The sequence below is a fragment of the Sprattus sprattus genome (assembly GCF_963457725.1).
Source record: "Sprattus sprattus genome assembly, chromosome: 13".
NCBI lineage: Eukaryota > Metazoa > Chordata > Actinopteri > Clupeiformes > Clupeidae > Sprattus > Sprattus sprattus.
Genome location: NC_137911.1, coordinates 20,874,950 through 20,887,898, shown reverse-complemented (window position 1 = coordinate 20,887,898; position 12,949 = coordinate 20,874,950). Strand labels below are relative to the sequence as shown.

At 40.8% G+C, this 12,949-nt stretch overlaps 2 protein-coding genes across 2 annotated transcripts; one reads left to right on the top strand and one right to left on the bottom strand.

Annotated features, from left to right (window-relative positions):
- Window positions 1-2,577, bottom strand: fam167b (family with sequence similarity 167 member B). The gene is made up of 2 exons (XM_080850103.1): window positions 2,161-2,577; window positions 1-1,640 (listed from the first exon to the last, which is right to left on the bottom strand). Exons 1-2 carry the CDS (start codon window positions 2,461-2,463, stop codon window positions 1,377-1,379), a joined length of 567 nt encoding a protein of 188 aa, XP_080706229.1. The 5' UTR covers window positions 2,464-2,577; the 3' UTR covers window positions 1-1,376.
- A 3,777-nt stretch (window positions 2,578-6,354) lies between these two features.
- Window positions 6,355-12,312, top strand: LOC308374036 (myotubularin-related protein 9). Its single transcript, XM_080849730.1, has 11 exons — window positions 6,355-6,809; window positions 7,317-7,373; window positions 7,885-7,993; window positions 8,126-8,251; window positions 8,782-8,955; window positions 9,077-9,294; window positions 9,540-9,701; window positions 10,483-10,624; window positions 10,880-11,100; window positions 11,369-11,520; window positions 12,036-12,312. The coding sequence occupies exons 1-11, from the start codon at window positions 6,625-6,627 to the stop codon at window positions 12,128-12,130; spliced, it is 1,641 nt and encodes a 546-aa protein (XP_080705856.1). The 5' UTR covers window positions 6,355-6,624; the 3' UTR covers window positions 12,131-12,312.
- The last annotated feature ends 637 nt before the right edge of the window (window positions 12,313-12,949 follow it).

The window sequence follows — 12,949 nt, the reverse complement described above, 5'->3', positions numbered from 1 at the left end:
TTCAAGGAAAGCAACTTCTTCCACTTTCAAAGAACTTAAATTGACAAAAATACATTCTGTTCCATCATCAAGCTTTCTCACCAACATCTAAGGCATATGTGACGATGTACAATCTATTCTGGTACAATATTATAAGGCATTTTTTATAAACAATGTGGTTTGTTTAAATGTTCTATTCTCTTCTATTTTTACAATTAGCCATGTTGACATATTACACAGAGTCATATTTAACACTTTATCATTCACAATATTACAACATATGCCATCAGGAAACTATACAAACCATCTATACATCTTTAGGATTTTACATAAGAAGCATACTAAACATTCTGTAAGAACATCTGAACCAAGACCTGATTCAGTGTATGCCATTTTTGACACCAGACCTAATTAGCTAAAGGCAAATCAACATTTCTGCCACAAGTGCGTGGCATGCCTTCTATACCAAAAAATAAAGCTCTGTAATGTTTTACAGCATCTTTGGTTTTTGCGTATTCAGTGGGCAGCTTCAGAATGAGCCGAATCTCGAGATCAAATGGGTTGAGCATACAGCCTGCCATCAATCCCCTTCACTTCGGCCATGACCTCTCTACCGATCCCGGCTATTTTCGGTGTCTGGGGAAGAAGTGACAGAATGTTGGACCACGACCTCCTGCTTCCTGTGTGACTGGTGTTTCGGGAGCTCCGCCAGGCCTGGATAAAGGAGCATGTTTTTATTTTTTTCGTTTCCCTTTCCCTGCTGTGCGGCTTGCCGGCTCAGAATGCTTGTCCACACCTCTGTATGAGACGTTACCGATACGGGAGCAGGTCTCTCATCAAACAGAGACCACAGACAGAGACGTGAGCTCTGGTAACTTGTGCACAGTGCTGAAGGGTCCCATGCACTCTTCAGAGCACATGACACCCGTTAGTGCCTGTGCACGTGGCTGGTGGACCTTTTTGACGAGTGGCCGTTACTTTTTTTGCTCAGCTAGTGATGTCATTTTGCATCACAACACCCTGAGTGTGTCTTTCAGTACATGAGAGGTGCCTACACCTGATATGTGTTTAGGTGAAGCAGTATAGGGGTTGTGTGAGATCTGATATGTTTCTCCAAACTTGCATTGCTGTGGAGCGAGTATGCCCTCACTGTCCCAGCAATCTGACACTCCAGCCCTGCAGAGGGACAGAATCTGAGCCCAAACCTCCTCCGCCAACAGTATCCCATAACAGGGCTTGGATCAAATCAATGATATCTATGGCTCTTCAATTCCTGTTCAATTTGTCATCTGTCCATGGATTCTTTATGTGGTCTATGCTTACTTACCACATCCTTCCAAGCAAAATACGTAGGCATTACACACAACAATTTTTTTTTTTTTTTGGCTTCTTCATCTCTAACACAGAGAGAAGCGGCGAGAGTTGATGTTCATCTTGGTGAGGCCCAGGTGTTTGAGTGGCGTGGACAGGGCAAAGGCAGCCTTCATGGGGATGTCACAGAGCAGGTCAGACTCCTCACCGCATTCCTCCAGCTCGTAGGTGGCGTCGTCCAGCATCTCCTTGTGCCGGTGACACACCTGCTCCACTTTGATGCGGTGGATCTCCGTTCGCAGGCGGATGAGCTGCCGGGCCAGGCGGTTGTCCTGCAGCTGCATTTCCCTCTAGAGGGGCAGGGGAGAGATGAAGAATGTAGGTCTGTTATCATATCTGAGAGCAAAACTGCCAATATCTGGATATCCCATAATGTTCTAAATATTGCCATAGACCTTTCACCAACAGAGAAAGAGAAAAATTAGGGAAGTGAGCATGACCTCTAATTTGACTATGAGAGCCACTGATAAGGTCTGGTTTGGATTTCCTGACGTCCAGATCAAGAGGTTACTCACACACATCACAAAGGCACCAAAGAAAATGAGAATCTAGTGTGCTGAGTTGCTTTAGGTGCTTTCATCTCTGACGCTGGCTAATCCACATAATTTACATAATTACTTTTAGTATCATAATGCTAAGACCTTTGGAAACATGACGCACTTGCACACATCCCTAATTCAACACAAGATTTATGATGGTAAAGTATATAATACAAAGTCACTCGTCACCTTTAGGGAGGCACTTTTCATTTCGTTTTGCATTTCTGTATGATAACTTTTGATCCCACAGGTAAAGGCATAGGATACTTACCAGCTCACTCCGAAGCCAAGACAGGGCATCGTCGATAGTTTCAAAACCACAAATATTCCGAACGGTTGGATCTGAATTCTCATCTATCGAAACTTCAATCACGTTTGTATGTTCATCCGTATCCTCACTATTTGAAACATTTGCGTTCTCTTCCCAAGGCCGACTTTGCAATCGTTCCTTCCATTCAACATATGACGGTCTGCGTGTTTGCAATTTGAGTTTTTCGGTGATTGCCTTCAAGCTATCCAAATCCTCTGTTTCTCCCTCGGAGATGTCATCACCACCTAGTTCTTTGAAATCCATCCTAGATCACAGGAGCTATAAACTGACTAAGATTCAGTTAACAACAGAAGCAGAGTCAAGAACTACCCAGCCAAGCACAGTCCTGCCTTGTCTGTATTAGACTATGAGCTACGGATTGTGGCTCAAACTGAGTTTACAAATGAATGTAGGCTGAATTTATATAGCCTACGAGAGGGAATAGTGACCGCCCATGTCTCCTAATTAAATGCGAAGGCGGGTATACGGGAGTTCAGGATAAGTTTTCATATAAGGCTGCAGATTATCTAACCATATGACTCTCTCTAACCCTCAAAGTGGATATGAATGTCACACTTGACTGTCATTTCTCAAACATAACTAGTGAACAGTAAAGCATCGAGTCGCCCTTTTTTGAGATAGTGTTTTTAAAGGTTAGTCTACATTATTTTTGGTCAGGTAATTCAGTGCAAAAACCGAATAAATATTTGACAATAAAAAGTGAACAGTAATATTTTTTCTTTGTGTCATTATTGTTTTTTTTTTTTTTTTTCAAATGGTTTATTAGACAAATGATATTCGGCAAAGCTTCCCATAAACCAGTTAGTCATTCACTATGTTATTGCATGCGTGGTTGTGTAGAATGTCAGTCCAATTATTGTTATATGCTTAGCACAAGCTGGTAACATGCAGAGGACCAATTTTAATGACAACATCGTCCTCTGCTGGCCACGGTACTCCATAACAATATGAAGGTAATACATTCCGTCCAATCCGAGCAAACCAGAGGGCCTTTTTAAACACAGTCCTGTTAAGAAAAAGATATTTGTGGATTTAATGATCTGTGATAATACTGCAGTACTGCTATGCAGGGATTGACCACATTTAAATTATGGGAACATTTTACTTCTTCAGTGGGAATGTGAGGCATTGAACCACTAAGCAACTGAGGAAATTATCCAAGTCAGGCCTTTTTGATGTGATGAGTTTATGAATTTAAAAGAAAACATTTGGTGGGAATTACTTGTGGAATGGTGTAAGGTTTAATACTCGGTTCTCATCCTGCTTGACTTATCAGCCGCTTTTGACACAGTCAACTACCACATCCTTCTGTCTCTATACCGTCAAGTATGGGCATTTCTGGGAGGGCACACTAACTTGCACCTGCAGTAAAATAGTATGTATTGTAACAGTAGGTCTCTATTGCTAGTAGCTTGATTGTTCTCTCCTTTGTAGGTCGCTTTGGATAAAAGCGTCTGCTAAATTACTAAATGTAAATGAATACTGTGAAAGATAATATAAAACTCTAGCAGTTTTATCCAGATTTGATCCAGATCATTCATTTTAATCAGCATGTATGCTGGGTATTGAGCCCATGGTCTTGTTGTTGTCCCAAACATCCACCAGCTGAGCTACAGGAATTGCCATGGGGGAGAACATACAATGATTAACCTACTGTTAGTACCACCTTTACATGAATTTTATAACATCAATAAAATATTATTTGTCCATTTAAAAGCAATTTAATGTAGAAAGCCATTTAATAACAGTTAAATGTTTTTTGATTGAATGAAAATATTGTTCAGGCCCTTTGCAAATCTACCCAAGGAGTTAAAAAAAGTTACTATCCAACTATTTTTGCAGCTTTTCTTAAGCTTTTTTTATGAACTTTTTAAAATGTTTTGTGTGAAGTATGAAGAGACGTTTTTGTTTTGCCTTACATGTTTATGAGAAGATAGCAGTCTTCAAATCATTCTGTAGGTCAATACTTAATACTTAATAAAGCAGTGTATTAGTATAGGTGGGGCACTTAATAAAGCAGTGTGTTAGTAAAGGTGGGGCACTTAAAAATCAGTGTATTAGTATCGGTTGGGCACTTAATAAAGCAGCCAGTGTATTAGTATAGGTGGGGTACTTAATAAAGCAGTGTATAAGTATAGGTAGGGCACTTAATAAAGCAGTGTATTAGTATTGGTTGGGCACCTAATAAAGCAGTGTATCAGTATAGGTGGGGCACTTAATAAAGCAGTTTATTAGTATAGTGTGTGTTAGCAGCACCGAGGTCAGAGGTTTGACTCCTGATTGATAAAGTCTGAATGTTACTTTCGATTTGTTAAATAAAATAGACTGCTAAATTCATCAATGGAAATGTGAGCACTGTAGGTTCTTAAGCATGTATGCTGACCAGCTGTATCTCTTCATGTGCTGTGTCTTCATATATATTGGCTCATTCAAAGACGTATGTAGCATTCAAAAACACCTGTACTGTACCATATTGCTTAATCGACATACCGAATAATATGCGTTGTGCATCAATTTATCTTGTCACACTTTTGAGTGCTAACACCTTTGCACATTGACCATAGGTCAAAGGAGAGAAATGAAAAGGTCTGACCTGATTTATTAACTCAAATAGCTTAATTATCATTTTTACTGTTTCCTGCTTTGCCATTTCAGTTAAAGTGAATTGCATTTGTTTTTATGGTGCCATTCAAAAATGACACTGCCTACTTTATAGAGGCCTGAATGCCTAAACGTCTCATCAAAACTAAACATAAGCAAAATTCCCATTCACCCTGCCGGGCAGCCTTTCCCTCTCCTTCTCCTTCTGTACCATACTATGCGAATACTGTTACTGATAAAGTGGTCATATTAATGTTAATTGTTTACTCAAATGTATCTCTGTATCTGTTTATCAAATTGATGTTTAATAACCAATTGTTTTCTCTCTTATAGCTTGACCTTTGCTCGCAAATGCTGATGGCTGTGGAAACATTGTTCCTCATCACCATATTCATTAAGTACATATACATGTAATGGCCCATTCACTTTGTCTCTTTCTTCCCCTCCTAGTCTAGACTACCTTCACTGGTGGATCCTGCTGTATTCTCTTCACCTTATCTACTTTTAGAAACCCTAGAGGCCTACAACTACCCACCCCCACCACACTATCATGCGCTTATACTTCCCCTATACTCTGTGCTTGCATTTTCCTGCAATGTAAATAATTGCCACCATCAACATAGTTTTATGTTCCATTATTCTACTTACCCAATAGTAACCTTACAAGCACACTATACCCACTAAGCGTTTATGCAGTACTTCAATGCTTTTTCCCAGAGTTAATAAATGTGTAATGATCTGTTACTAATCATTTCCCTCCACCACTCCACCTTGTCCTCTATCAAATGTGTATTTATCATGTATCATCATATGATTGTATGCATTGTGTACATTTACCACATGTATGCTAGCATGCTCATCCTGATATGTGCATGAGTTCATCTGCCATATTTCTGATTGTTTCCCCTCCCCTTCCCCTCCCTCCCCTTGGTTCTGGGTGCATTTCTGTGGAAGACCTCTCAACGTCTGCTTGGTCAGGTCATAGAAACTGCTGTGCTACTGAAAATTCAATGATTTGACATTCAATGAATGTCTTTTTCAAAAAGCAATGTAGGCAAGTTCTCCATGGACTTGGTTACTTGGTTCACTCTGCCTTTATAACAGCTGATACAGTAGATGTAATCAGTCTTTATGAATCCACATGAAAAGTTGTAACTGTCAAGTGTTATTAAGTGTGTCAAATGTTTATAGGTGTCAAATGCAATGTTACACAACAAACGGAGACTTTTGAGACAGAGAGTTTGACTTATAATCATTAAGTTGTTGCCACACCATTGTTTCGTTATTCAGGTGAAAGGTTACGCGTAAGATAGGCCTACTTAAAAGTTCATATCATTACACAAATTCAACCTAAGAATAAAGTTAAAGTTAAAATTACTTTTAAATGTGTCTGGTAGCGTGGGCACTGGTTTCAAATCTTCTCTTTGTAAGGAAACGAACTCACTTCCTTCTTTTGTTTTGAGTTTACTATAAGGGCTGGCCTGGTTAAATACCGGGCGTTCTGAACACTTTCGCTATGGTAGCAAACATGTCCAAGATAACGAGCGGAATTCTAATAATAGGCTACTTTTCTTATCTCGAGAACAAACTGAAGTGCGATGCCAGTGTGGAAAACAACTGTGTGATCCCTTTAGCGGCGGTTTTCAACAGCGAATTTATTTTTTAAAAATCTTGAAGTTGCAACCTTTCTATGTCTTGAGCCATGAAGAAGTGGGAGTTGTAACCTTTCCCTCTCGCGTCTCTTCCAAATCTTTCAAACATTCGTTCTTTACTGCGTTGCATGCACGCTTGTCTGTGAAATCAATGGAATTCTCAGAACATATTAAAACAGCAAACGTTGAGGATGTGGTTCTAAAAGCGCCTTTCCATGCGCCGATGAAAGGAACGCTGTGCGTAACTGGCCATCACCTACTCTTCTCAGACAGGAGTGGAGACAGCTCTTGGCAACTTCTTTTATTGCTTAGAAACATCGACGCCATCGAGAAAAGGTGAGTGAAGTATTTCCTCGCCTTGAGGCTTGTTAACACTGGGAGTCTCGATTTTTGAGTGAAATTACGTATACAATCACAGATGGTAACTCGTCTCTTTCGCTGGAAAGCTTTTCAGTTAGAATAATGACTACGCAAGTATATAAGCCAACACACAAGATACATTGATGGGTAATGTTGCCATTACAGATGCGTTCTGTAATTCAACTAATATGTGTTCTGTAATTCAACTCAAACATGGTGCCTGCTGCAAAGATCAAATTTGACCCTGAATGGAGCTCTAGGTAGCAAAAAAAAAGCACTTATCAGTGTTTGCATGAGATACCCAGCTGAAATATTAACAGCAACAACTTCCTAGCACGTCTGTTCTAGCTTCATTCAGCAGATGACTGTTTACGCACAGATGTACATCGTAATCAAACTATTTAGGGTGTGAGGTCTGTTTCTAATCCACATCAGTACTAACACTTATCCACTGTAACATCAATTCTCCCTCCTCCTTATCAGTGTGGAGAACCTGCTGGGATACTCTAGCCACAGCCTTAACACAGGCTCAAATTTCAGGTTTGACAGATTGGCCATGTGTTTGCATTGTAGTCCCATGCCATGTGTGTGCATTGTATGTGTGTGTGCGTAAGCTTGTGTGTGTGCGTACTTATGTGTTCCGGCAGCAGCTGACAAGCAAAGATATTGTTGGGAAATATTACCTTTGTAAATTCTTCTGTTGTCATTTGGTCCCTCGTAAAGGTAATATTTCCATCTCATTGTCTTGCAATGAGAGCCTGAGTGTCTGAAGATCATGACTTGGTCCTCATTGTTTGACCTGCATCATGCTTTCAGCTTCACGTCTCAATTTTTTCACTCTTTCTCTTTGTCGTTTGGAGCGGCAATGATAAACTGTGCATTCTGTCCAATGTGCCCTGGGAAAACGGAGGCTTCACAGGGCCCCTGAAGACCCTCCTAATGCTGACTCTGTGTTCGGTCTGTCTGTCTTTAGCCTGCGGGATATTCAGCTCAGGGTGTGGGAGTGAGCTGTGCTGTGTTGGATTTAAGAGTATTTGTCTTTCACTTGTAGGGCGGTTGGATCCTCTGGCACTATCACCATTAAGTGCAAGGACTTATGCATTCTTCAGCTGGACATTCCAGGCATGGAGGAGTGCCTGAACATTGCCAGCTCCATTGAAGTATGCCAGATATTCACTATGTATTTGAAGTTGTGGTGATATAAGCATTAGTTTGCTTGTCAATGTAATGTAACAGTGTACGCACACACAGACACATTCTACTCTAATTGTGTCTTTTGCTGTATTTTGTAGGCTCTCTCTTCATTGGACAGTGTTACAGAAATGTACCCATTCTTCTACAGGCCTTCTTGGCTTAGTCTAGACGACTCATGGGGCTTATCCACTCTCGAGAAGCACTATGACCAGTTAGGGGCTCTGGTAAGCATTTGCTCAGAAACATGTTCATGCATGTATGCACCCCTTCAACCCAGACACTGTCAAACATAAATACACCTTTCATGTCCTTACTGGTCACAGGAAGTCAAAAAATAAGGGTTGTGTGTAGCAAGCAACCCGTAGTCAGCATCACATCCTTTTTAGCACAGGAAACCAAGATTTGCGTTTCTGGGGCAATGGTATTCAGGAAGCGGTAACTTGTTACATGTTGTTCTAAGCAGGAGTGGACTTTGAAATAATCTGAACATTTATTTAATTATCAATTTAACAGAAATTCCTCAATGGGAACATATCTGGAATATTGTAGTTTTATAATGTTAATTCATGATCATGCACAAATAACTGAAAAAAGCACAAGCTTACTGATAAGGGGTATATATTTGTGTTAATAACATCTTTTATACTTACTGGTTAGAGATACAGTTGATGTTTTAATTACATATTTTTCTACTAAATCTATCCTTCCTCAGTCCTTCCTAATACTGTCTTCTCTGATTGCTCCCCGAGAACAGCAGGCCAAGTGGAGGCTGAGTAACATCAACTCGGACTTCTCCATCTGTCCTTCATACCCGCCCACTGTCATAGTGCCTCAGTCTGTAGATGACCAGATGCTGGTGAAGGCAGCCCGATTCAGACAGGGAGGGCGCTTCCCAGTGCTCAGCTACTACCATCAGAAAAACGGCATGGTAAACAACAGAACGTCAGTGCAGTAAAGGACTGGTAGCCTCATATATAGCGAAGAATATCTGCCTTTAAAACCACAGGAAAGTATTAAAGATTTATCATGTCTGGATTTCTGTTTCCTAGGTGATTGTGCGCAGCAGCCAGCCGCTGACGGGAGCCAATAGGAAACGCTGTAGGGAGGACGAGCTCCTCCTACAGACTGTGATAGACAGCTCAGAGCGAGGTTACATCATAGACACCCGCTCTGCCCAACAAGCCCATCAGGCCAGGATGACGGGGGGCGGCTTCGAGTCTAAGTCCTGCTATAACTCATGGAAGAGACTCCATCGCCACATGGAGAGGTTTTTGCCCATACGTCTGTGTCTTTGTCATGAAATGTCTTCATGTATTTGATGGACATCAGTTTATTGATGAATTTGATGGATGTAAAAGTTACAGTAATTGACTCATGTCGTGTTTGCTTGTATGTATCCTGTATGTGTGTGTACAGAAAATGTATGTTTGTGTGTGTGCACATAACTTTGGCTTGTTTGTGTATATATGCCTGTAAGCATGTATATGTATACGTGTTTACGTGTATTTATAGGGGTAAGGTGCTTCAGGAGAGCCTTATAAAGCTGGTTGAAGCGTGTGGAGATCAGTCACACAACATGGACCGCTGGCTCAGTAAGCTGGAGAACTCTAAGTGGCTCACTCATATCCACAGTGCTCTGTCAACAGCAGGCCTAGTGGCCGAGTGTGTGGAGAGGTGAGAGAACACTAGCTTTAAAAGATGTGTCATATGTACACACTGAAATCTACATGTTGCTCAGGTATCATTGTTTAGAATTGTTTATTCACAGGGATTTGAACAACTCATGACATCCTCAATCACATGCACCAGATATACCATATCCTTTGTCATGTCTACACTGCTCTCAGTGTACATATTCCATATCCATTTCAATATTACAATCATAGCAAAACATCACAGACAGGGATTTTTATTAGGCATGTTCAGGCATTACACACTGAAATTCAACATGCCTTTCCTATATTACAGTTGTGAGGGAGGATATGTTGTGGCCAGACTAAAATACACAGCATGATGTAAATAAAATAAAAAGAACATCATGCTGTGTATTTTAGTTCATATTATGCCCCTGCGGTGTGGTTTCTGTGCTCACCATTTTGACATGCAGCATTAACAGAAAACCAATATGAACTGAAACTGTTTTTTGACAGTTATGTATTTGAAATGGGTTTGTATGGTTTCTCAACCTTGTTTGGCAGGAAATCATACACAATCTACAGTTACAATGAAAATACAAAATAATTAAGCCTAACAAAGACCGAAGTGTTTCTACAGTTGTAGTGGGTTCATACACATATTTGAAAATGTAAACGTATAAACTAGTAATAGCCCATTAAATAAGTGCATTTTATGTCCCCGTCCCATCCTTCACTTAGTACGGCGATGATAAACACCAAATATGATTACCTGTACATTTTTGACAACTAATTATATTGTTGTTTTGGTGCTGGAGCAGGGATGGTCATTCTGTCCTGGTCCATGGTTCTGAAGGCACTGATACCACTCTGTTAGTATGTACTTTGGCTCAGCTGATACTGGACCCAGACACCCGCACCCTGAAAGGGTTCCTGTCTCTGCTGGAGAGGGAATGGGTACAGGTAAGCATCCTGAACTTACTACAAACACAGTTCTGTTAATGACTGTCACAGTTTGATAACCTCTCATTTGCCCAATACACTTTTTGTCAAATTTAGCTAATTGCTTCTCATGCAAGAGAGGGGTGTAATTTGATTGGCTGTTCAGCTCAAATATCAATCTTTACCCAGAACTGTGGACTGACTTTTTAAGTTCTGAATGATTGGCATTAAACGTGACTCACTGTGCATTTCTGTATTTGGGCACTCCTGGTGCAGGCAGGTCATCCCTTCCAGCTGCGCTGTGCCCGCTCAGCCTACTCCCATGCCCGTCTGAAGCAGGAGGCCCCCATCTTTCTACTGCTGCTGGACTGCGTTTGGCAGCTGGGCCGTCAGTTTCCCCTGGCTCTGGAGCTGGGGGAGCTACTGCTGCTGCGTCTGGCCCAGGAGGCCTATGCCTCAGACTTTGGGACCTTCCTCTTCAACAACGAACAGGAACGGTGAGGGAGCTGTGAGTTATAAAAAGATTTTGGATTGTACTATTATCTCTTAGTACATTTGCATTTGAACTTGTCTTAGTTTAAAACAAACAATCATTCAGAGCGACATACAGTAATTGAAGGCATAGGCCTAATATTGTTCATGAGATCTGTTCCAACAGAATTCACCATTCATATAATTTGAACGGTTTGTCTTTCCTTAGTCTGTACTATCATTTTTATGTCATGTATTAGACTTCATCAATATGTTTTTTGTCTTTAACCACAGATGTGCACATGGAGCGAAAGACAGAACTCACTGTTTGTTTCAATACCTGTTAAAGTCCAGTGAGAGGGAGCAGTACATAAACCCTCTGTATGAGCCAACAGACTTTGCTATTTGGCCCTCTGTGCAACCCCAGTCACTGCACCTCTGGGCAGGTATGTTGACCTAATGAAGACCTCCTACAGCATTCCCAAAGGCCAGTGCAGCATTTCAGTCATTATCATTCATCGGGAAAAGCGACTTGAACTTGAGGTCCAGTGTTGACATTTCCTTTAGGCTATTCCTTTGTCTAAGTAAACCCTAAGTTACAACAGTCATCGCTTACAGATGGTAAGACTTATAGGTACAAGGAACCTTAAAATAAATTGAGGGATCCTTTTTGTAACATTTGTAAAGAAGGATGAACATTTATATTACACTATAAGTAAAGTATTACATATTAACATATGCATAATTTGATATATATTTTTTTAAGGCCTTGTTAATCCTTGCTCAAATGCCAAGTATGGCGTTTATGTTGTCAGTGCCCAGGCAGGCAAAATCTTCAGAGGTGTCATATGATGGGATCTTTCCCTGCTTTTCTCAGGGAATCTCACTTAGCCTGTTATGTGTGAAACTATTTTGTAATATGTGGTTAATCAACCTATTGTATCTTGGGTTGTTTGCACAGGATTGTTCTCAAGGTGGACAGATCATTCCCAGACCATGAAGGAGGTGCGGAATGAGATCTGGAGCATCGTGACAGAGCACTGTGGTGGGAGCTGAAGCCCAGTAAACAGGCCACCTCATCAATGCATCAAGTGCCTTATGGGTGTCTATGCTCTAAGATGAAAGGACCCTACAAAGGCGAATGTGGAGTAATTGCAAACTGGTAGAGACATTGAGCTTGTGGCAGAGCTTAGGATACCCACCTGTTGTTTTGAGTTGCAGCACTCCAGCACCCCAAATCCTGTGAATGTGAGCGTGCATCCAAATTTGCCAAATTCCTGACACTTAAATTTCATTGACATGTTTTCTCAGTAGCCTACAATTAAAACAAGTTTTATTTTTATTTTTGGTGTGCCAAACATTTGCTTCCTTTTTATCCGACTAAAGGTCTCAGTTATGTGTTTTGTACAACTTGGATTGGTGACAAAGGTAAATTAACATTGTTTTTAGTTTATGCAGGTTACTCCACTGTACATTCAGTGATGCATAGACCAGTAAGGTTAGAGAAAAACAAATGTTTTTTTCAGTGCTTGTACAGTAACTGTGAAACTTAACGATATTTTGCCTTCTTTTACAATTTTGAAATTTCTACTTTTGTTTCATTAACAAACTAGCCTACATCTCAAGCCACGTGCCTGCTCACTGTGGCATCTCTAGGTAGGCTATATCTCTTGTCCTTCACATTAGCCCTAACGTTGCCTGTCAGCTCTTCCTGTGAGTAGCGGCTCCACATGCCCTGACCTATAATGGTTATAACCACGGTATGCATTTTATATTATTACAAAAATATTCAGCCAGCCAAACAATACATATCGGCATTTTGGTCAGCCTGGTGAGGCCAGAGCCAACCTCTACATGGCTCTGGGTGAGGCGCAA